The sequence below is a fragment of the Uranotaenia lowii genome, chromosome 2 (assembly GCF_029784155.1).
Source record: "Uranotaenia lowii strain MFRU-FL chromosome 2, ASM2978415v1, whole genome shotgun sequence".
NCBI lineage: Eukaryota > Metazoa > Arthropoda > Insecta > Diptera > Culicidae > Uranotaenia > Uranotaenia lowii.
In genome coordinates, this window is record NC_073692.1 from 70,508,936 (window position 1) to 70,534,725 (window position 25,790).

General features: G+C 39.1%; 1 protein-coding gene across 3 annotated transcripts in view; it reads left to right on the top strand.

Moving 5' to 3' along the window:
- The first annotated feature begins 438 nt into the window (after positions 1 to 438).
- Positions 439 to 25,790, top strand: part of LOC129748044 (cytokine receptor-like) — an 83,150-nt gene continuing 57,798 nt past the window's right edge. Inside the window, exons 1-4 of one of the 3 annotated variants that reach the window (XM_055742507.1) lie at positions 439 to 660; positions 736 to 896; positions 8,230 to 8,783; positions 8,841 to 9,158. In XM_055742507.1, the coding sequence (XP_055598482.1) occupies positions 567 to 660; positions 736 to 896; positions 8,230 to 8,783; positions 8,841 to 9,158 (1,127 nt within the window). In that variant the 5' untranslated portion in view covers positions 439 to 566. Of the gene's footprint in view, positions 671 to 735; positions 897 to 8,229; positions 9,159 to 25,790 lie in introns of all 3 variants that reach the window. The other 2 variants (XM_055742506.1, XM_055742508.1) reach the window with 2 other exon arrangements.

Sequence of the window (25,790 nt, forward strand, 5' to 3'; positions counted from 1 at the left end):
ACTTCACAAAAATATGATATACCTAATAAACAGCAACAAACAACTAAAATCTTTTTTTCGACGAAAAAACCATTGATTATTGTGGGGAAAACTTTATTATTTAGACATTTGAACTTGTGAAACCATCCTGTACGACATGCGTCACTTTAGAGGTAACGAATCAAATGGTTGCAAACATCGGTTTTCCTAGCACCAGTTCTGCGAAACGAGAGTGGCGCTACAGCAAACCAACACAATTTACATTTGAGAGGCTTCTGGCCGCAAACAATCACTACTGATCGCTATTTTCCATCTTTTTCTTCTGCAGCATCATTGAGAAACTTTTTACACTAGCAAAGGGTTGAAAGCTTTCGTATGAGATGTCGTATTACTAAAAAATCAGTATACGCCACCGGCGCACTATAGCTACTATCAGTATTCTCTGAACAGCATAGTTAAATATAGCTCAGTCTTCGGTCAGTGCAGTTACAATACAGGAGCGATGTGTGAAACTAATGTTGCAAGTTTTGGGTTTGTTTGATATAAGTTGTGTTTCAAAATGTTAACAGTTGTTCGACGAAGATAGAATGTATCGAATAGTAAGGATCTTACTTTGCGTTCTGTTAGCCGCATCTCAGGTTCTAATTCAACACGCGTCAGATGTTTTTGCGCGACGAGGAAGTAAGCTCTAGTAACGAAATTGCGGTGATTGATAACGAAAACATTGTTTACATTGTATTTTTGTGGCGTTTATAGGAATAACGAAACCCGACACCTCCATTATCGATCTTGACACCAATGTAACCTTCTTCCTGCTCGAATGCACGCTGGACAACTTTTTGGTGGGCAGTAGTGACATCAGCATGTTGGAAATCAACCAAACTAAGAATGGCGTGAATCGCAAAATAGAAACACAGGTATCAATATTCAATTGGAAGTCACGTAAACATTGTTTTCATCGAACAGTCAGCTGGCATTTGAGTTCTATCAGATGTGTAAAACTTTGAATAAAGCACATTTTACTGTGCAAAACAGTTGTAATCTTCTGCCGATGAGCCCAGACTTGAACGTACTTGTATCGTCTGGCTGCCGTTCCTCAACGGTCAATTAATATCGTTTAACCTGGTCAATCCATGATTGCAAATGCATACTTACAGTGTTACAGTTTAGACAGAATAAATGTAAAGAGAAAGTACCGGTTGATGTGACCTACTGAACCGAATTCTTTTAAATGGAAATTTCATTGTCATGGCTTTTGATTTTCCAACTAGGCGTAAACGTGTTAAGAAACAGTTAATAATATAAGATATTTTTTTATGGAAGTTAAATTTCAAAACGATACCTGTAAAGAAAATAAGAGATATGTAGTTAAAATTTTTTGAACAAAAGCAAGTTATGAAAAAACTTAAATCCTGATTCAAATAAATTACATTCCTGGTTTTTTTGCACTCAAGAATGTACTTGCTTAGTCCCTTTCATAGCAATTGTTTTATGCAATTTATGATCCCACTTGCAATGTCAATCGATCGCTAAACCCACATCCCGTTTTTAATGTCAAAATCGCAATGCACTGAGCGTAGAGATTTGCAATTGAACACATCCACTTCTGAACGGAGTCTTCCGTCAATAAACAAATCAGCCACTAGGTACCTACTGCACAGAAAGATCGTGCTTGCCTTGAGCGATTTCTCTTCTCCATCTTGCTGCACCTCACAGTTCTTCGCCGGCTAGCTAGTTGTTCTATGAATCACTAATTCTAAATTTATTGAACTTAGATACGCCCCGACTTCGGAAGCGCTGGTGCCTCCTCTGAGGGGTACCTCCTCTGAGGGCGATAAGACAAAATAAGTAAACAAAATAAACCATACCTCATAAATTTCTTAAAAACATTTATAAAACATCTATTATATCAAGTTATTTTAAGAAGAGAAATCACCGTGAGTTTGCTTTATGAAATTAATTTGCTGCTTTATCGGTGAGGGTTAAAGAGTTGAAATGAAAGACGGATAGAATATCAGAAGAAAATTCTAAGGTGGTGAAAAGAGCGAAGAGCATTTGAAATAGAAGCTTGACCACATACTAAATTCTTTGTCCCACACCAATAAACTGTATTGAAGAAGTAGTACCCAATAGAGAAGGCACTACGTTTTTCGGTACAGTTAATTATGGATGGTTCGAGCTCACCGATAAAGCCGCAAATTAATTTCATAAAACTAACTCACGGTGCACAGTGGGCCAGGAACCACACTTTTGCGGTCAAAATTGACTGCAGGCCAGAGGCTTCGTTGTAGCTCATTGGTGTCTTCGACAAAGTTACTCGGCTATATTTGCGCTATCTATTGATGGATTTGAATTAGTTCTATTTTTCTCCGCAAGGTGGCGCCAAAATCTAACTTTTTACAGAAGCAAGATACAGGTATGGTTTCTTCTACAAAGTTGTTCATTATACCTTTTACATCAACTTTGTAGAACACTGTTAAGCTCTATGTTGTGTACGTAACTTGCAAAAGTAATAATTTAAGGAAACCTTGCAAAAAAACGGTTTTTTCACCTATTTTTGTGTTTAGCTATACAATACCTCAAATTTCCACAGTATTCGATTGGAATAGACTTAAATGAGATATTAGTAGGCCAATGTGTGGTGGTAGATGCAACTCTATCTGTATCTACTGCTTCATAGTAGTGATTTCTCTTCTTAAAATAATAAAAATAATTCGGCTATAAAAAAATCAATTACAAAACATCGTTCAAATAATCGAAAAAAGTTAGGCCAAGATTTCTGACCGTTGACCGTAGGCGACAACTCAATCCAGTTGGAACTTGCGCACAAAACGAAAATAAGAAATCTACCTAGCCATCGATCGAACGAAAACGCACAATAGAAGAATTAACAGAGCAACCACATACTAAATTTTTTGTCCGTTCGACACAGACGGCGGCAACGCTATTCAAACCGTATGGAGCACATCTCTCAGATTTCCCCTTTGTTTCCCCTCGTTTTGACAGATTTAAGCTTTTTTCCTCAGATTTAAGCTTTCATCTCCTATGCTCTCAAGGCAAAAAAAAGCTTAAATCTGAGGAAAAAAAGCTTAAAAACGAGATTCACGACCACTTATTTAAAAGATGTTGGTCACACGATACATAGACAAATCGTGTAACGTTGCCTCCCTCTGGTTCGACACATGTGCATTCACATGGCGGTCGAACCATCCATAATTAACTGTATCGAAAAACGTAGTGCCTTCTCTATTGGGTACTACTTCTCCAATACAGTTAATTGGTGTGGGACAAAGAATTTAGTATGTGGTCAAGCTTCTATTTCAAATGCTCTTCGCTCTTTTCACCACCTTAGAATTTTCTTCTGATATTCTATCCGTCTTTCATTTCAACTCTTTAACCCTCACCGATAAAGCCGCAAATTAATTTCATAAATTATATCAAATTTTAAATGAATTTATCAATACCTGATTTTTTTAACAACTCAGGTAAATATTACATTCACCGATATAACCGTCGAAATTATAAAAAAAAAACAAATCATCGGTGATAAACTTATAATTCAAAGAGAAGGTAATTAATTTATATGTTACTTTAATTTGTCGGCCTTAGCGGTGAAAAGTGATGTCCTTTTAAGTAGGGACATCTAAAGCTTATGAAATTTTATAGGTGGATAGAAGGTTAGATGAAAATGAAAGATGTTGAAAATGAGCGGGTAAAATTGATTTAGAAGCATATCATCATATATCAAATTTTTGTTCCTCACGGGCCTACTACTATTAAGCAGTAGATACAGATAGAGTTGCATCTACCACCACACATTAGTAGGCCAATGTGTGGTGGTAGATGCAACTCTATCTGTATCTACTGCTTCATAGTAGTATACCCGTGAGGAACAAAAATTTGATATGTGATTATATGCTTCTAAATAAATTTTACCCGCTCATTTTCAACATCTTTCATTTTCATCTAACCTTCTATCCACCTATAAAATTTCATAAGCTTTAGATGTCCCTACTAAAAAGGACATCACTTTTCACCGCTAAGGCCGACAAATTAAAGTAACATACAAACATAACGGTGGTTAATCTCTTCATTAAAAATAATTAATTTAGTTTTTCAAATTGACCTTCCTTTTATACTTTTCAAAATTTGGAATTGGACCCAGTGATTTTTAAGTTCAATTTCCGCTTCGCTGCGGAATAAATCCGAGGCGGGACGCTTCGGATTTATTTTGCAGCGAAGCGGAAAATGAACGGTAATGAATTTTTTTCTTGCTGGGAATCAGTGGTTTGGATTCTGTAGAGTCGTCTTAGGGTACAAACTTACAAACACAGTGAGCGCGAAGCGAATTGCGAATGTTGCGAGAATGTTTATTCACCGGATGAACTTCGCAAGTTCATTTTTAAAGGCCAGCTACAGTGCACGCGAATTGCGAAGCTGTTTAACACTGAAAAAAAAACCTACGATGTTTAGCAAAAATTATTCAAACATGGAAAAAACTTAGCAAATTTGTTTGCAGAATCCAAATTATGAAGACAAATCTTAAGGAAATAAATAAAAATACTCGATGCCTGCCGGCTGGAAAAAACATTTTTGACGCCATTTTGAAATCCAAGATGGCGGATTCCATCTAACTCAAAAATGCTTTGCGAGGGATGTGTTGGCTGCAGTTGACCTAGACTACATATTCGAGTTATACTCTTTCCTTAAAGCTATCGATCTTCGTGTATAATTTTCTCTTCCCTTTCTTTTTTTCTTTCCTCAACTATGTTAGTTTTTAGTTATAAATTGGAAATACAATAACGAGAGTTTGTCTCCTCAAAACCAGCGATACAAGCCGTTTCAAATAAACGAACTAATAAAAAAAAATCAAAACGCTTTAAATGACTGAAAATCGCATGAAACTCCCACCACAATTGATGAAATAAATCGATTAGTAGAAGTCGAATTTCGTTGTCTGACTCGAAATTCAATATGACAGCTTCCGCTCAACTATAAAATATTATAATTGAATCTAACAAAACTATGACAAAAATATAACAAAGTTATGAAAAAAATATCACAATATTATGAGGAAAAAATTACAAACTCTGACAAAACTGTGAAAAAAATTTGACAAAAATATGAGAAAAACATAGCAAAACTATGACAAAAATATAACAAAGTTATGAAAAAAATATCACAATATTATGAGGAAAAAATTACAAACTCTGACAAAACTGTGAAAAAAATTTGACAAAAATATGAGAAAAACATAGCAAAAATTTGATAAATTTGGCAATAAAATGATAAAGCCATGACCAGAATATGCAAAAAATCATTAAAATATGACAGATTACAGTATTTTGACAATAAAATGACAAAAAATTTACAGTAATGATAAAACTTGGAAAAAAACTTTGACAAAAAATTGAAAACATTATGGAAAATATGACAAATGTGATGAAAACATGACAACTATAATAGCTAATGAAAAAAGGGCAAATATGTCAAAATTTAGCAATAAAATGATAGAAGTCTGACAATACTTCCACTGATACTTCGACAAACATATTACAAATGTGATAAAGATTTTTGTCAGTTTTTGTCATGATTTTGTAATTTTTCATTTGTCGCATTTTTGTTTTATTTCTGTCAGATTTTTTCAATTTGCTTGACAAATTTTGTTTCATAGTTTTGTCTTTTTTTTTGGTTTGCTTATAGCCGTTTCACATCTTCTCTTTTTGTAATTTACGACTTTTATCAACGATGCAGTTGGCGGAGAATTACTGAAAAACTTATCCGGTACAACTTTGTTCGATTTTTATCGTATTTGTCATATTTTCGTTACATATTTTCCATTTTTTTTTTTAATTTTTGTTGCTTTTTGTTAAACCTTTGGTTTTTTACTGTCGTATTTTGTCAGTTTTTTGACAATGATTTTGTCAGAATTCTGTTATATTTTTATCTCATTCTTCATAATTTTGTCAGAACTTGGTCATATTTTAACCTATTTTTCTTATTTTTTCTTTTTCATTTTAATGACATATTTTCACCACCTTTGTCAATTTTATTTATAGTTTTATCATACATTTGTCAGGTTTTTTGTGCTTTTATTGTTTTTTTTTGTAATTATATCATATTTGCAAATTTTTTGACATACATTTGCTCTTATACTAGTTCTGTCAGGTTTTTGTCATTTTATTGTCAAATTTTGATCATAATTTTGTCACATTTGTTAAAATTTTTCACATATTTCATATATTTGTCGTATTTTATTCAAAGTTTTGTCATTTTTCACTTTTTCGTTTGTCAATTTTTTTGTCATAGTTCTTTCCGATTTTTGTCATTTGATTTTCAAATTTTAGTAAAAGTTGTTCGTATATTTTGGTCACAGTTTTGTAATATTTTAGTCATTATTTTGTCTTATTTTTGATTTTTATAACATAAGTCATATTTGTGTACATTACTTTCAGTGATTTTTGTGAGTTTGTGTACATTATTTTTAATGCTTTTTCAGATTTTGTACATTTTTGTTAAATTTGGGGTTAAAATAGGTTTGTCAGATTTTGTCTATCACCTCTTGTTTTGGTAATATGGAGTTTATAAGTTTAAAAATGAATAAGTTTTGAGTGAAACTAATCATTGATAATCGATCTACAAATCTACCCGAAAGAAATTAACTGATTCTGAATATAATTATTATACTTTATTCAATTCAGGATGAATATTTTTATGATGATGATGATGATGATGAAGTATCCTTAAAAGATAAATTCTAAAGATTTAAAATTTTTCAAATCAAGCATTTCTGACATTATTGAGAAAATTTAAAAAAAGTTTTATTTCATTTAACAAATTTGTTGAAATTTGCTAAACGATTTGAGACCTTCAAAGTGGTATGAGTGACAAAATGGTCGATTTTGAGGTAATGATGCTAAACGATTTTTCAAATTTCAAACTTTAGTTGATGATTATTTCGGATTCATAAAATTTTATTTACACACTTTTAAATTGGAAGTAAAAATAAAAATTCTTTAAGAGTATATGGAAAAAGGCCAAACAAAATAATTTAAAAGCGTGTTTTTTTTTTCTAGAAATAAGCTGTTACACACTTATACTCCTTTTTTGGCTTCAAGGGTCCCATTTGATTTTTGTTTTAAAAATATTTAAAATTTCATTTGAAAACCTATTATTTTACAAAGTTGGAAAAAGTAAACAAATTAGAAATTTCTATAAATTGTTTTATGCAGAAGACAAAATTACCTGCGGTCTTGGGGAATGTTGATAAATACCTTTATTTTAATATGTTATGAAGTATTTTAAAGTTATGTTAGAAAAATGCAGAAAAATCTTAAATAATTTTAATCTTATTCCAAAATATTAAAAGCACTAAAATTAATCAAAATTAGCTCTTCAATTCTTTGCACCCTTGTGAATTTTGTGGTCTTGGGTAATTTTTCAAAACCTTTTTGAATGAGGAGCTGAGCGTTTCGAAGAACAAAAAATACAAATTAAAATCGAGGCTAAAATTGTTTTTTTTAAGAATATTTCATATAAGCATAAAATTTGTAATGATATACTGATATAATGATATACTGTAATGATACACTTCTCAATAAAACCCAATTTTAAAGACGAGGTAGGGTTTTTGTGTGTCAAGATTTGAGTTTCTATGAAAAAGGTTTATTTAATTGCAAATCGAAATTGACAATCATATGTCATATCATATATCATACATAATATATCATATAGATAGGCCTAGAGTGAGGAAAGGACCAAACGCTGCCGAAGGCGAGCAAATTTGCTGTCATGTTTTTTAACACTTATTTTTAAACTCCCTTTGGGACCAAGTAATTTCACGTTTCTTCATTGCTTGAATTGAAAATTTTACTTGGAAAAAAATATTTTTATTGTATTTACCAACTTTAGGTAACATAACAAGCCTTTTATATATTAAATCAGCGAGAATGGTTTCGCGAGAAGTAATACGAACTTTACCCAAAATTTTAAGAAAAGCATGGAAACTTTCGATTATCTAAAACTAATCGTGCTCCGACTTGTTAAACCATTTTTGACGGTCGCCATGCAAAGCGAAGCATTAAAGTACACAATATTCGAAAAGCCTTTCTAAAATACTTTAGACATCCGTAGTTGGACACATTTTTTTTTTCAAATCTACAAATGCTGCAGTAGTTAGTCCATCGTCATTAGGTTCACATTAAATTGCATGTTTTAGTTCATGCTTCCTAATTTTGTCATGCATTACAGGTGAACGGCGTAAACTCGAAACTAGCAAAAATAGATCTCACCAACGAAACGGAACTGTGTGGCGTCAATCGTTACTTTTGCTTCTACAAGGATAAGCCAGTGGTCGAACCAAAAAGTGTTTACGTTGGCAGAAAAGCTCGCATGGTCTCCGAAGATGATATCCTGTGTATATCGGAAAATCGAAAGTATCTGACGTGTGATTTTACCGCAATCGAGTACTGTGATCTACCTACTATTTACACCCTTTCGGTGGCCCGATCAGGATCGCTGTGTGCGCTGCATTACAGCAAGGACCTTAATCTGTGGCGATTCAATAGTTCAACAAAGCGCTGTGAATATCAATCGGCGCATAAGGAAATCACGATGAAATTGGAGTCGGAGAACAAATTTGGGAAAACTGCGATGAATTTCACTATCAACAATTACGATTTGCTTCGACCGGGCTTGATAGAAAACTTTAAAATTTTTGAAATTACTACTCGAAGTGTTTTGGTTGAGTGGAGTCTTCCTAAAAGTCCGATGGACGCTCATCGTTTGTTTGAATTCCAGTTCAGGTTAGCTTCGGAACTTGTTCGAGAAACAAGTTTATTTCAAAACTTCACTTTCTCCAGTGATCAAAAACAAACTCATACGATCGAAGATCTACTTCCTTTCACGAGATACAAACTTCAAATTAGAAGCAGATTGGCCCTGCCGAAGGCGAGGAATTTCGAAGATGTCTATTGGTCGGATTGGGTAAGCACCGTTTTCGCGACGGAAGCATGTGCACCGGAACTGGCACCACTGATGATTCCTGGCGGCTATAGCATTAGAAAGCGGATCAACAACCGAATTACGGTGGATGTTTATTGGAAGGGAGTTCCGGAACAGTTCTGGAACGGACCCGAATTCGGTTACGATGTGGAAGCCATTTCGAGCAGTGGTGTTAGGTGAGTACTTGCAAGTTGCAAAGTCCTATCGGTTGATTTTTTTTCTATCAATGTGTAAAATGACAAAACAAGATGTTGCAGTATTAAACGTCATTTTACGCAATGTCGTACATGAGACTTTATTTTAAATCATTTTAAAGTTCTATAACAAGTACAAACAAATATGATTATAAACAGTCTGGTTCCACTTAGTGCTCTAAAATTAGATTCCTTTTAATATAAATACTTGTTTCATAATAAAACTGCACAACGCGCATTTGATTTAATCAACGAACGTTACCACACTAAACCGATTTGAATTTCAAGAAATATGTAACGAGATGTCAAATAAATAATATCGCTTTTATTTTATTACCGAGAATGTCAATCAAAATCTCTGAATAAGTAGAAGAGGCATCAATGTCGTTCGTAATTAAAACAGTTCCCAGTTCATTGTTTTAGCAGGCGGAAAAAAATATTTATGTTGCATCTACACGCACTTTGTGCGAGTATCTGAACTGTGATTCGATCTAAACTTCTTCAGCCCTCGCTAATCAGAGTAACTTAATTATCTACATATGTATGAAAGAATGACACAATGAAGTTCGTTTGTAAAACCATGCCATGTTATTGTAGGCGTGTCAGCTGAAAATTATGCAACAAACAGCACGTGCTTAAGCATCAAAACTTAGTGGCGCCACGAGCAAGAGTCAAAATAAACAACGACTTCCACTATTTTTTTTTACTTTAAAACGTTTATTAGGTGCTAGGTGTTGAAAAATGCTTCTGAATGCTCTTGGAATCTTACGATCCCCGAATGTAGCACGGTGCGATATATACGAGTCCAACATTCGCTGATCCACAGCCCGAGCACGATCAGGTTGGCTCTGAAACTGGGACAGATCCTTGACAGCTACACGTCTACTAGTACCCCAGTTTCCAACACTAATTTCTCAGAGACTTTTTGCATAAGCTGCTTTCAGGTGGTATGTTGGGCAATTAATTAAATGTAAATTCGAGAGACATACTGATTCCTTACACATTTGTTTCTGAATGTCAGCCTGGCACTGTCTTTTTGATTCATCAAGTAGTATAGGGTTATCAAACTGGATTTACAGATTCTCGAAATCAGATCTGATATCTGAGGTGTAGTAACCGATTCGAATCTAACACGTATGGGTCAGTTCTTCGAACTCCGGTTGTTCGTAGAAGATTCCTTGACAATATTGTTGCAAAATTTCCAGTGAAATGTGTGGAAGCTAAATAGACTCCCGCACATATCTTAGAGACACTCCTTCGCAATGGGACGCAAAATCGTTACTTACTTTTTAAAGAGTGACATCTATTCAGCTTGATGTAACCGGCATTCATCCAAAATATGTTCGACCGTCATTTTTTTCACCACGGGAATCGCAAGTACCACTGCTTCGTTCGATGTAGCAGTAGTGGGTAGCCTAGTATGTCCATTTCGGAGTCTCATCAAGGTACGTTGCGCGTGTCTGTAATCGCGATCTTTCCAAGCACGATATAAAACGAACCAATCTCTCTCGGATAAAAAGTGTGAGTTCCATTTAGCCCGGACGGATTCCCCGCTGCGTCCGGTATTTGCCAGGATATCCGCCTTCTTGTGGCCGCGAATACCGCAATGACCTGGTACACAGCATATTTTAGTTTGCGTGTGTTTCAAGGCTGATCTGGCCTTCAGTATCCAGGGGTGTGATGTTCTTCCGGAACATATAGCATCAATGCAGCTAGCAGAGTCAGAAAGGATGATTTTAGACTTATTAGAGGGGAGTTCGATAGCTGTGAATAAGGCGAAGGTTTCTGCCGAAAAGATGGAGCATTGCTCAGGCAAACGTCCTTCGATTTGGATTCCTTCGCTGTAGTCGCCAACACCTACAGTCCCGTCTGAGTGGCAGAACCGTCGGTATAAATGGCAAGATGATTTGAGTAGCTTGTGTTTATCAGGTGGTTGAACGCGCTCTTGCTTTAGAAGAAGGATCAACAACACGGAAAGTATTCTCCAGGGTCAGGTCAGGTTATGGGGATTGATTATACCCGATGGTGGTTTGTTGGCAATGAGTGGAAAAACTTCGGTTATTTTGCGGGAATTTTTCAAGCAGCTTTCGACAATTAGCTAGTAAATTTGATACTTTTCGGAGTAGTTCATAATTGCCATAATTGAGAATATGGGGCTTGTACGAAAGGCACCAGAGCAAAGTTGTATCCCGGAGTTAGGGGTGAAATCACCTATATCCGGGTTGGTGGATTTATTTTTAAGATGCCTTCCCCTCCAGTACTAACAATGCCCCACCGATGGAGTATCTTGGGGAGCACCGTGGCTTTGAATATCGTCAGAAGCGTCTTTTTGTTTCCTCATGTCTTTTTCTGGCCACCAGTCTTGAAGATATTCATTCAAGTGTCGATGTTCTTTTTCAGCTGCTTGGGTTGATTAGTGAACCTGAGCAGAAGTGGGACCATTTGCTCTTCGGACCAGATATCGTCATTCCAGACTCTTCAGACCATTTTACCGTTACATTGATTGCATTTTGGAGATTTTTTGTCGATTGTTTTGGGTTTCGGCAAATGGCAAGGAGCAGAATCATCAGCATATGTCATGACATGTACATTATAGGGAATAAATTTGAAGACGGAGTTCATTCCTACTAAAAAGAGAGTAATAGCAAGTACGGATTCTTAAGGTACCCCTTGTTCCTGCTTGTATCCCTGAGAATATGTTCCTCCTATAGCCACCTTGAAAGTTCGATTTTCCATAAAGTCCTCACATGTGCTCAATATTCTGTGACTGAAACCCCACTGACGTGGTTGTCCGCATATGACATTTTTAAGGATCGAATCATACGCCTTGCCTTAATCTAGCACAGCTACTTCGCAGTGGGAACGGGTAGTCATGGCAGGGTTCAGTATTCCTTCTAGGTGTGCGAAGTAGGCACCAATACCACTGAGAAAGACTACTGTTGGTTGCAAAGCCTTCTTGTAAGTAGCGACGAATAGCATTAGCTATTTCAGAGGGATCCTGAGTAATTTTTGCTTTAATAATCAAACTTGGACGTGGCACAAGACGATTTCCGTTAAAAGCGTTGACTCTTCTACACATTTTTCGAGTCGATGTATAACAATAATTTATAAACAGCACGTTTACATCTAATCCGACGTTTCGGCCTTTGGTGTTTGCCTTTTTCTAAGGAGAATCTACAATTTTATTTTATTTTTTGAAAATTTATTAATATCTAACAAATTACTTTTAATAAATATGGTGTTGCACTTACCACGTATTGTACTGTTAGATCGGGCTATGGGTATGAGGCTAGATGGGAGCTTTTGCTACGGTGGTTCTGCTGTCGATGAACTGTGTGTTATGATTTTTAGGAGCGGAGAGATAAATATTGTAACTTACTGTTTTTTGCGAAGTGAGGTTTTACACATTTACTTCGTGTTTCACTTGTAACAGCTGTCTACTGTTTTTGTAAGCCTACTCTGAACTGTTTTATTGTTTTTATTTTTGGAATTGTTCATGTTTGGCATGTTTTGGTATTGATGAAATGTATGGTTGGTTATGAAGTATAGATATCGGTTTGTGTTATGGATGGTATGGTTATACTGTGTGTGTTGAATATGAATTTACTATTGTTGGAGTTTTTCAGTTTGGTTACTTAAACTTATAGATGATTTTTCATGGTTGTATGATGATGAGTGACTGGTGGGTTTCGTTCGTTGGTTTAGGTCGGAGCTTTCTTGCTGTGGGAATTTACTTCGTACGTTGTCGTAAGGAATCTTTTTCAGTCGGTAAAGTTTTTTGCGTCGAATCTTGATAGCTGTGGCTACCTTGGGGTTTCACCAGTTCACAGATATTTTTTGCCTATGATCGTGGTATTGCCATCATGGCGAGGTGAATTCATCGAAATTCAGGATCTGCTCATTTCGGAGGTGATAACATATTTCGTCCTCCAAAAGATCCCAATTCGCTTCGTCGTATATCCAATGAGTACGTTGGGTTTCAGAATATAGAGGGGAGGTTTTTAATATTTGGATTGGAAAGTGATCACTTCCCCAAATATCTGAATCTACAGTCCAGAGCAACTTTGAGGCGATTTCAGGGAAATGCGAGGGAAACATCAATGTCGGGCGATGATAGGTGGTGGAAAGGTTTTCGGGTAATTTCTCCGGTGTAAAGGATAGCTAGGTCATTCTTGAGGATAAGCTCCAGGAGAGAACATCTTCGGAAATCGGTCTTATCGCAGCCCCAAGCATGATGATGAGCGTTGACGTCACCCAGCAAGACAATTGGAAGAGGATGCGCTTTTATCACTTTCTGTAATTCTTTTATTTGTATCTCATACTTCATACGAAAGTGGCAGAAAAAGGATACTTGGTATTCACAGCTACTATTTGAAGAGTGGCATCTAGGGCTATAAATGAAATGCCAACGTCATGACAAACTTCAATGCCAACTCCGTTGGCTGGGGCACCAGTGTTCCCAGAACCCTTGCTTTTCATATCCCATTATCTATGTATGTCTTTAAGTCTTTTAGAGAGGAACCTAGTTTGTTTTGTTCATGTTTCCGTAGAGCTTCGATTGTTCGAAAGTTCATTTTGAATTAAGAGTTCTAGCTCATGCCTATGAGCCCATAGACCATTTACATTCCATTGTACAGCTAATGGGAAGGAGGTTTTTACCGGGGAGGATGTATTGCCGACTCTCTGTTAAGCCCGTTGCATTTGCTGTGTTTTACGAAATCATCAAATTTACCTACTCTCTAAAGTTTGTATTATGTTCTCATGTCTCATCATTAACTTAATCAGAATGTAATGAATTCTCAGAATATTTAGTGTGCCATGTATGCGCCTTAATGGCGAAAAGTTTTATTGCATAAACGATCAAAACGTATAATTAGACATACAGTGTAGCATATTCATGCAACTTCGTGTAGGTGAACACGGTCAAAATGAGCTGTTCTTATTTTATAATAAACAGCATGATTTCAAGTAATCAATGGATTGCCTATATTGGTACATTCTTAAGCCTAATGTCATTTTACCTTATCCTAAGCACGCCACTGCTACGATGTAAACATACGGGGTCAATGTACTCTGCATCCGATCCGTCTCGTCATTGCCCTAGCAGTGCTAGAACAGCTGATCCGCTCACTGATTCTATCCCTCTTAATCGTCAGCGAAGAAGGATGAATCACAACAAAACTGATGATCAAATCGCAGGACTGTATTGGTGGAGAAGTATGTTTTCGCTTTTCGCATGTTACGGCACATTCATGCTCTCTCTTCTCTCCCTTCACGATCTCACGAACACTTAAACACAAAGACGCTTGTTCAATCTTCGTCACAGCAAGCCCGCTTGCGAACGCATGCATGCACTTCTTCGCAACACAATACACTTTACACACCGCCACACAATATCACAAGTCCGATCCTCCAAGATTCTTCAGCTCACCATGGAAAGTACATGCAGATGTTTCTGGTTTCGGATGCCTTAGATGCTCGTTGCATGCAAAACGACGACGAACGATGGCGACGTGTGTACTCCCGTCCGACCCGATCGCACTCGAAAACTATTTGGCTCTCTTGCCCGCCTTGAGCTAGAGCCGACGTGCGTGCCACACGCACACGGATGTTCTCAGAGAATGCTGAGTCTGGGAGATTGGACGTGATGTTGAGATTCTCGCTGAAACAGCTCCAGGTGGCAATCCGAACCTACACAAAAGCCCTGATGGCAAAGCGTTTAGAATAGGGAATTATGTTTGCTGTGTCTGTATTACCTCTGATGAGGGCTCGGTTCTCTATGTTCTCCACGGACCGTTCTAACGAGATTGCACAGCTGACATTCTTATTGGATCATCGAACTTAGCCTGTGAGGGGTTCGATTCATTTAGTACCGATTCTGATCCGCACAATTTGCCCTTACCTTTCTTGATCTTCTGGTTCTTTTCATGCAGAACTATGTGGCCTCCTTTGGCCACAGAATGAAATTCACTTCTGTTCCTCGTGATGTTGCTTCTGTCTTATCTCTCGGCTTTCACTCACATGCAGTTGCCCGTTTAATATATCAGGCTCTTGGGACGTACTCCGAACGTGGTGACATGCAAATCGTGATGGAGCGTTGCTACCTGGTGTAATGAGACACTTCTTTATGCCTTGCAGGATTATAACGGCGCTTTAAGAAATTACCTGTTTGGCACGATCGTTGGTTTGCCAGAGACTGTACTCTATTGCTCCCAGGAGATTGTTGCATGCACTTGCCTGGTGGGTGTATAGTCCTTGAGATGTGTTCCGGTTGCGATAACGCACTAATAGGGAAAGATTATTCACACCTGGAGAAGCAACTTCTTAATGAGGGATTCGCGTAACAGCTTTCATTTTTGTGGGAATTACCTGAATAGCACAATCGTCGTACTACGCGGAACTGTCTTCTGACACTCGCAGGGGATAGTTGCATGCATTTACTTGTGGAAGTTTCAAGGTTTTCTTGAAATGCGTTCCGGTGAGAAAACGTGCTTATGGTAGTCTGCAGAAACAAATGACTCATGTAGGTTTCGTAAGGCTATGGCGCTTTATGTATAAATTACCTGTACCTCACGAATCGTTGTTCTAGGCGGTACTAACTCGATTGTTTGCCGGAGATAATTTAAGACAGGTTTTCCTTAAATTGATTTCGTCGATTTAGATAGACGACGCGTCGGTTATGTCCATACACTTGGAAAATCAGAAGTGATTATGGGGCGGAAGTGGCATTGCTTTTGACAATTAGAGTGATCTGTCAGTGCTTCTGCGCTCAGACTTATCGACGTCGATACAGTCGATGTCGAATTTTCTTAATGTATAGTTTGATTGTGAAGAATGTTAAGGTGGTCCATTTTGCTGCATGATTATATATACTTCATAACGGTAACACAACCCTTGTGTACTTCAAAAAGAAATTTTCGTGATTTTAAAAGAAATCACGAAAATTTCGCTAACGCTATGTTCCGGAGAATGTTCCGGTTGATTCTTATTTTAGTCTTCCCAATTCAACAGAATTTCCAAATTGGATCTCGAATTCAGGTTCAGCATACAAAACTCATCAGAAATTATGCTTGCTCTCACTGCGTCTAGTGACAAAATTGCAAGTCTGCTCGTTTCTTATTCTATTCTGCGCAGACTAACATTAGCTTATTAGTTTCTAATATGTAAAGGCTTTCGACGTGGAATGTACAAGGCAATTCTACTTTCTTGTTGCAACTATTTTCGTCGGATGATTCTTTCATCTTATTTATTGTGCTTGATCGTGAGCACTTCTCTTATTTTGAATTTAAATGCTACATGATTTTTGTTGTCTAATTAATTGATGGTAATGAGAACTTAGAGAGATTTACGGAACGGTATTTTTACTTGGCTGGCAGTGTTTTTAACTATGAGTGGTCTTATCTCTGGTCTATTGATTTCATTTTAGCGCTTGAGATTAGAAGTGAATTTTTGGGACATTTGGTTCAGAAGGATTCAGCTGATCTAAGTTTGAGATTCGTTCTGATTCGTTCTGATTCGTTGGACAGCTTAATGGGGTCAAGTTTTCCTGATCCACGCGTGAGGATGGTGCTGCGTTCTGAGATTGACGAGGTTTCTTTAATTGATATTGGTCCTTCAGTCGAATCTAGAGCATGTTTTCTTGCATGTGTTCTTGCGTGGTTTGCAGATAAACTGCGTACATAGCTGGAGGTTTGATCAGTCGGGTTTAATATCCTTGGCATGATAAACACCCGTCTTGGAGCTTTTGATGTCTTCTAGGAGGTAGTTGTTGCATCCTTGTCTTTGTCGGATGATGCTTGGGATGAATTTGGGTCCTAATTTCTTAGTTCGATGGTCAGTAGCCGATGATTGTTCGAATGAACGTCTCCAAACGATGTCTCCTACTTCTAATATTCGGTTGCGTGCTCTCATATCGTAACGTTTTTTACTGTCTTCATGAGCCATCTTTATTCGCTTCAGTACAAAGTGTTGTATGTTCTCTATCACTTTCATCCTTGCTGCCTGTGCCGATGTTGCATCGTCTGCCGTGTTCAAAGTTGCTGTTGGATAGCCTTCGGTGAATAATATGTGGTCTCGGCCGAAATTACAAAAGTAAGGACTACATCCTAGCGTCTCTTGTTTTGTAGTGTTTATGGCACACACGATCTGTTGGATGTGGAGATCCCAATCTCGTTGATCGATGTCTATCAGGGATCTTATGCATGTAACCAGGGTACGGTTAGTCCTTTCAGCTGCATTGCACATTGGTGTGTAGAAGGCCGTTCTCATATGTATCACATCATAACGTTTAAGAAATGCTTGGAATGCATGTGATAAGAATTGCGATCCTGAGTCCGACACTATAATTCTCGGGGTTGAGAATCTCAAGAAAACATACCCTTCCAAAAAGGCCACCATCTGTTGCGCGTTCGCCGTTCGAAAAGGTTCAACGATGATAAATTTAGTTATCCAATCAACGATTACTAAGAGGACTGTGAAACCTTTCCTGGATCGTGTCATTGGTCCCACCCAATCGACGGAAATCAATTCCCATGGTAATTTAGCAGGCTTTGGGTTTCCGAGTGTAGGTGTTAAGGTTGTGTTAGGAGCTTTCGAGGCTTTACAGACTTCACAGGCGCGAATATGTCTTTTTATGTCGACGGACATGTTCGGCCAGTAATATTCCTTTTGAATCCTTTGCAGCGTTCTTTCGTATCCAAGGTGGGCCGCCGTAGGGATGTCATGGAAGCGACGAATGATTTCATTCCTTTGCTCGTTCGGGACCACCCTCTTCCACCGATGGGCTCTTCCGCCTGTTTCGTCCAGGATGGAACAGTTTTTGTAGAGGCTTCCTCCCAGTATTTTGAAGTCTGGAAACTTGTCTCCTTCGTCAGCTATCTTTTTCTTTAGTTCGTTAAACCAAGGATCCGTTGAGCTGGTATCTACCGAAACAGTGTTGACAACCTCAATTCTGCTTAAGCAGTCTGGCACGACATTCGAACTCCCTTTCCTGAACCGGATGTCGAAGGAGTACGCGTTCAATCGTAGTATCCATCTAGCTAACAATGGGGTCGGATTTTTCATAGTTTTAAGATACAATAGGCTGGAATGATCACAGAAAACTGTAAAATGTGTACCTTCCAGGTACCCTCGAAACTTTTCGATGGCTCTTATGACCGCCAAGCATTCTCTTTGCGTCACTGAATACTTTCTCTCAGCTGGCGATAGTTTTTGAGAGAAATACGATATGACACATTCCCCTTTCACCCCTTCCTGTGTGAGAACAGCACCAATTGCCACGTCACTGGCGTCGCATGCCACGGCAAATGGCCTATCGTAGTTTGGAGTGGCCAGCACTGGTGCTGATGTTAATTGACTTTTGAGAGTTTGGAAAGCTTTTTCACATTCTTCTGACCATTTAAACCTTATTTTTGCTCGAGTCAGCTCGGTGAGAGGTGCTGCTGTTTTCGAAAAGTCTTGGATGAAACGCCTGTACCACCCGCACATTCCAATAAACCTTTGGATTTCCTTCTTGGATGAGGGAGTTGGGAATTTGGTAATTGCTTCAATCTTGGTTTCATCCACATGCCAACCCTTTTCGTCTAGTACATATCCTAAGTAGTTCAAGCTTCTTCGACAAAAGATGGATTTTTCCGGATTGATAGTCAAACCTGCTTTTTCTAGACGCTCTGCTATTTCTGCTAATAATTCCAAGTGTTCTTCGAAGTCTACTGTGGCGAGAATCAAGTCATCTAAATAGACGAAGACTTTCGGCTCTAGGTTTATGAACAAATGGTTCATGATTCTGGAAAGAGCTTGGCTAGCCGTGGAGAGGCCGAAGGGGACGACGCAGAATTGGAAATGACCTCGTTGTGGTATTGTGAAGGCTGTCTTTTCTTTAGATGAGGGATCTAAGGGTATCTGCCAAAATGCTGACTCCAAATCTATCGACGAGAGGTAATTCGAACCACTTAAATTATTCATGATGGTTGCAATGTGCGGAATGGGATATGCTTCTTGTATTATGATGGAGTTTAGTTTGCGCGCATCAAGACAGAGTCGCATCGAGCCATCCTTCTTTTTTACCGCGACTGTAGCATTGTTCCACGGACAAAACATTGCCTCCTCTATGACCCCCAGCTGTAGCATCCGATCGACTTCCTTGTTGAGATCCTCGAGAATAAATTTTGCCATCGGGTAGTACTTCTGTTTAAATGGTGGCGCTGACCCTGTGTCAATGCGGTGAAAGTACAAACTCGTACGCCCTAGATGACCTTTGGTTTTTGCTGTAGGAAACTTTGCGATTACATTTTGAAGTTGCTCTTTTTGGATATTAGTTAGTGTGGATATAACCGAAGAATTGTCTATCGTTGTGGTTAGACCACAGACGACTGCTTTCACGCCAAAGCTATTCCAGAAGTCTATGCCCAGGATTAAAGACGTTGGCATAGATTTTACGAACAACACTGGAAGGGTGTGAGACCTTTCATTATATGCTATAGGAACATGAGCGAAGAATGAAATTTGATGTGCCGAATTGTCCACTGTCCGTATCTCCCCTTTTACCAAATATTTTTTGAGTGAGTAAGTATCTGCAATTCTCGTTAGTTCTCCTCCGACAAGAGTGCATGTGGCTCCGCTGTCCAGAAGCCCTCGAAATTCTTCCCCCATGATCGTAATTTGAGCGTAAGGTCTGTTATCATTGTTGACTGGGTTGACAATTGAAGATTCTACTTTCTGGAAAAAGGATAGATCAAGGATGTTGGGAGTTTCTGAAGAACTGGAAGAACCCTCCTCCCTCATTGAGAGCTCTCCCTGTTTCCGTTTCCCGTGTATAGCAGAGGTGCATCTGGCGTTAGCTGTCTCCACCTCGCCAAGCAACTCTGACAGCTTCTGGTTGTGCATCCTTTTTTACCGCACGTAAAGCAGAAAAGAAATGTTTTTGCATTCGGGCACATGAAATACGTGTGTCCCGGTTTTTCACATTGCCAGCAAACCAGCAGAGTGGGCTTATTCTGTTGAGTAGATTGGTTGTTTGAAGCTTCTGGTGGTCTAGAGGTTCTGAGTGAAGTTTTGGAGTTCATATTAAATGCGTTGATATCCTCGATTACTGTGGAGACTGATTCATCTTCGTCTGCCATTACTGCCGTCTCTAGATGTGCTAGTTCTGCTTGTTGGTAGTCTTCCATGCTCATGTTAGTTGTGTGTTCCGCAGTGTCTGTAGTGAGCATGTTAACTTGTTGTCTTCCGAGATTTGAACGATACGGTAACTGATGTGGGTATTCCTTTGATGGTCCTGGAGCACGATTATTGGGTATGTGGCTTGGTCTTACCCAGGGAGTTCTTTGCGTGATGGTGTGACGGTTCTTTAAGGCATACGAACGGGAGACTTCGAAGTCTTTGCATACTTTGACAAGTTCGTCAATGGTCGCTACTTGCGAGGCCGCCGCAATTGGTACGAAGTCTATGTTAAGGTGAGATTTCAAGATGAAAAGCTTTTCCGATTCACGCATTGGTGGTTCTATTATTTCGAATATTGCCACAAGATCTCTGTAGAAAGACGAAAAAGACTCGTTTGCACCTTGGAAGCGCAAGTAGAGGTCCTGTTTGAATATTTCTGAGTAGTGGGGTGGTAGAAATTCAGTCTTTATTCCGGTTTTAAACGCTTCCCACGAGATTAGGCTTCTGTACGATCGAGTATACCACTCAAAAGCTCTTCCTTTAAGAAGCTGTTTGACCACCCTCAGCAATGTTGTGTCATCCATGCCCTCGGTCGTTGCATACATCTTTACTTGGTTAAGGAACTCTCCTAGCTTCCGAATATCGTTCTCACCACCATACTCTTCTATTTTCCACCGGTGCAGGGGTTGCGAAAATCTATGGTAGCTGTGGTTCTCTTCACTTCTGTTCTGTTGAATTCCAACGTTCAGTGACGGTAAGGTTGATGCATGTCCCAATGGTTCCAAATCTGAAGCTCTTCGACTTCCTCGAGGATGATCTTGAAAATAGGGTTGCGGTTGTTGATGTTGCTGGGAAAATTGTTGTTCGAGATGAAGACGTTTAGTCCTTTCTTCGTTCAAGGTCCTTTGAAGCTGCTCGCATTGTTCCTGAAGTTCTGCAAATTGCTGTACTTGAACTTGTTGTTGGCGAATAATGTCTTGATACGCAAATTGTCTTGAGTGAACCGGTGCTGGCGTTACTGGATGGGGATATGGAGAATTTCTTGGTTGCTGTCCAAGCTGCTGATTTCCATGTAAGTGTTCCTGATATCGACCCTCAAAATTTCGCTGTTGTTCCTGCCTCTGTTGCTCGAACTGTTGCTGCTCCCATCGCAATTGCTCCCGTTGTTGCTGGAGTTGATGGTGTTGCTCCTGGATATCCTGTTCTTTCCTCAGCTGTTCTTGTTGAACTCTTTCTAGTTGTTGTTGCTGTTCTTGCCGTTGCTGTACTTCTCTCTCGTCGTTCTGCTGTTGACCGATGAGTACGTGTTGTTGGAGAACCTCCTTTATACTGGATTGCAGATTAGAGTTTTTCAGTCTGTCCAATGTTTCCTTGTCCGTAGGCAGTATGTCTTGATCGCCTGTATTACCTTCGGTTGTTTTTGCTGCCGGTTTTCCAAGGCATTCTTCGATTTTTGACAGGGCCGTCTCAAGCTTGGAGATAGTTTTGTTGGCATTAGCGGTAATAAGATTGTCTTGGATGAGTGAAAGTCTAAATCGATAATGCAGCAATCTAGACTGGTATTTTTTAAGAGCTGACACCGAATTCTGTCGAATCGCAGCTTCTGCCAGGTGAATAATTGGTGAAATTCTAGCTTGACATTGGTAAATGTTGTCCACATCGGTCGCTACGTGTGTCGAGGAAGTGGGGATGTTTTTATCTTTTGCCTCCTTGTCCAAGATTTCCTTCAGTGTCTTCAGCTTTAGCTTTCGATCCATATTTGTTGTATTTTTAACTCCTCGCAAACACAATTCAAAGATGACCTCCTCATCTTCTAAATGATTTATGTCCATCGTAGATGTTACACTTTAACTCGACCACTTGAAAAATATTTACTCACTATGACTGATCGACCAGATATGATATATCGAAGATTTCAAAATCGCGGATTATTCCGTTGGGCGCCAATATTGCCGACTCTCTGTTAAGCCCGTTGCATTTGCTGTGTTTTACGAAATCATCAAATTTACCTACTCTCTAAAGTTTGTATTATGTTCTCATGTCTCATCATTAACTTAATCAGAATGTAATGAATTCTCAGAATATTTAGTGTGCCATGTATGCGCCTTAATGGCGAAAAGTTTTATTGCATAAACGATCAAAACGTATAATTAGACATACAGTGTAGCATATTCATGCAACTTCGTGTAGGTGAACACGGTCAAAATGAGCTGTTCTTATTTTATAATAAACAGCATGATTTCAAGTAATCAATGGATTGCCTATATTGGTACATTCTTAAGCCTAATGTCATTTTACCTTATCCTAAGCACGCCACTGCTACGATGTAAACATACGGGGTCAATGTACTCTGCATCCGATCCGTCTCGTCATTGCCCTAGCAGTGCTAGAACAGCTGATCCGCTCACTGATTCTATCCCTCTTAATCGTCAGCGAAGAAGGATGAATCACAACAAAACTGATGATCAAATCGCAGGACTGTATTGGTGGAGAAGTATGTTTTCGCTTTTCGCATGTTACGGCACATTCATGCTCTCTCTTCTCTCCCTTCACGATCTCACGAACACTTAAACACAAAGACGCTTGTTCAATCTTCGTCACAGCAAGCCCGCTTGCGAACGCATGCATGCACTTCTTCGCAACACAATACACTTTACACACCGCCACACAATATCACAAGTCCGATCCTCCAAGATTCTTCAGCTCACCATGGAAAGTACATGCAGATGTTTCTGGTTTCGGATGCCTTAGATGCTCGTTGCATGCAAAACGACGACGAACGATGGCGACGTGTGTACTCCCGTCCGACCCGATCGCACTCGAAAACTATTTGGCTCTCTTGCCCGCCTTGAGCTAGAGCCGACGTGCGTGCCACACGCACACGGATGTTCTCAGAGAATGCTGAGTCTGGGAGATTGGACGTGATGTTGAGATTCTCGCTGAAACAGCTCCAGGTGGCAATCCGAACCTACACAAAAGCCCTGATGGCAAAGCGTTTAGAATAGGGAATTATGTTTGCTGTGTCTGTATTACCTCTGATGAGGGCTCGGTTCTCTATGTTCTCCACGGACCGTTCTAACGAGATTGCACAGCTGACATTCTTATTGGATCATCGAACTTAGCCTGTGAGGGGTTCGATTCATTTAGTACCGATTCTGATCCGCACAATTTGCCCTTACCTTTCTTGATCTTCTGGTTCTTTTCATGCAGAACTATGTGGCCTCCTTTGGCCACAGAATGAAATTCACTTCTGTTCCTCGTGATGTTGCTTCTGTCTTATCTCTCGGCTTTCACTCACATGCAGTTGCCCGTTTAATATATCAGGCTCTTGGGACGTACTCCGAACGTGGTGAGATGCAAATCGTGATGGAGCGTTGCTACCTGGTGTAATGAGACACTTCTTTATGCCTTGCAGGATTATAACGGCGCTTTAAGAAATTACCTGTTTGGCACGATCGTTGGTTTGCCAGAGACTGTACTCTATTGCTCCCAGGAGATTGTTGCATGCACTTGCCTGGTGGGTGTATAGTCCTTGAGATGTGTTCCGGTTGCGATAACGCACTAATAGGGAAAGATTATTCACACCTGGAGAAGCAACTTCTTAATGAGGGATTCGCGTAACAGCTTTCATTTTTGTGGGAATTACCTGAATAGCACAATCGTCGTACTACGCGGAACTGTCTTCTGACACTCGCAGGGGATAGTTGCATGCATTTACTTGTGGAAGTTTCAAGGTTTTCTTGAAATGCGTTCCGGTGAGAAAACGTGCTTATGGTAGTCTGCAGAAACAAATGACTCATGTAGGTTTCGTAAGGCTATGGCGCTTTATGTATAAATTACCTGTACCTCACGAATCGTTGTTCTAGGCGGTACTAACTCGATTGTTTGCCGGAGATAATTTAAGACAGGTTTTCCTTAAATTGATTTCGTCGATTTAGATAGACGACGCGTCGGTTATGTCCATACACTTGGAAAATCAGAAGTGATTATGGGGCGGAAGTGGCATTGCTTTTGACAATTAGAGTGATCTGTCAGTGCTTCTGCGCTCAGACTTATCGACGTCGATACAGTCGATGTCGAATTTTCTTAATGTATAGTTTGATTGTGAAGAATGTTAAGGTGGTCCATTTTGCTGCATGATTATATATACTTCATAACGGTAACAGATGGTGAAGAAGAAACATATCATCGATCTTTTCGTTACTAATTTCACTTTGCTCCTTCATGTCCTCAATAACAGCTAATAAGGATGAAATATGAAATTGTAGAATCTTTTTCTTTTAGATTCACTTCAAAATTTTGCATAAGATTTTGCACTGTTCTGTAACCCACCATTTTGGGAAAAACTTGATGGTTGGTCTTCGATGATTTGTCTTACTTCTCCAAAACAAATTCCACTGCCAATACGGGATAGCTAGAGTGTCGATGCGAATGACTGCCAGAACAATTTAAGCGAATACAGGGAGAGGAACATGTGTCTATTGTATAAATCTGGGAGCAGTTCAAACATGCTTCTGGTTTCTCGCACTTGGCTTTGGTGTGTCAATAAGCAAAACAATGGAAGCATTGCATTAGTCTGTCATAATATATTTTGGTACACAGCGTATGGGACCGAAAAAGACATTATACGGAATCGAGACTCGTTTGATAGTCAACACGAAAAGAGGCCTTAGTTGCACTAACGGCTCAGTTTTTTTTTTGAACAAACTGTCTAGCTTCAACTACATTCTGGTATACTAGATTTTCCTTCAAATCATCGATAGAGCAGTGCATCGCTTCTGGGCAACATACGATGCATTTAATTTTGTTCAGAGTGGGATGTGAATCAACCTTTACCACCTCGTGCAATCACGAATTTTAAAAACATACCTTATTCCTCGGTTTTCAGTGGTAGCTTCGAGTGGGCGTCCAGCGGCTCGAAAGATCGTCTTATTTACCTCAAAAAGATTTAATTTGGTGACAGGTTCAGTAGTTTCCATGATGAGGATCTGTAGTTTTCCGTACAGGCCATCGGGATCCATATAAGAAGGCATAGTTCTGCCGCCAGGTCCCTATTATTCCTTCTCGCCATTTTCTCTCATTCGCTCTTTTCCACCCACACGGATAACACTTATCGTTCTTTTTTAGTTCTTATTTTTCACTTTTTGGATTTTAGACGCTTCCTCGTCTTCCGTTAACTTTACTCACATAAACTTTACAACAGATTTTGCTCCACTCGTATTTTCTCTCAGGAGTGATCAGTGAACCGAGAGAAATCAGCCACATACAGCACACTTGCAGCACAGTCTAACTATTTTGCGACAGCTTTACAAAACAAAATGGACGCTTCAATGAAAATAACGCTACGACTCCAGATGCCCAGGCGATGGCACGAAAATCTGATTCGTGAGAGGCGCTTGCTCTCGACAGTCAACACCCGAATGCACAAGCAGAAAATGGCACTGTTTCACTGCT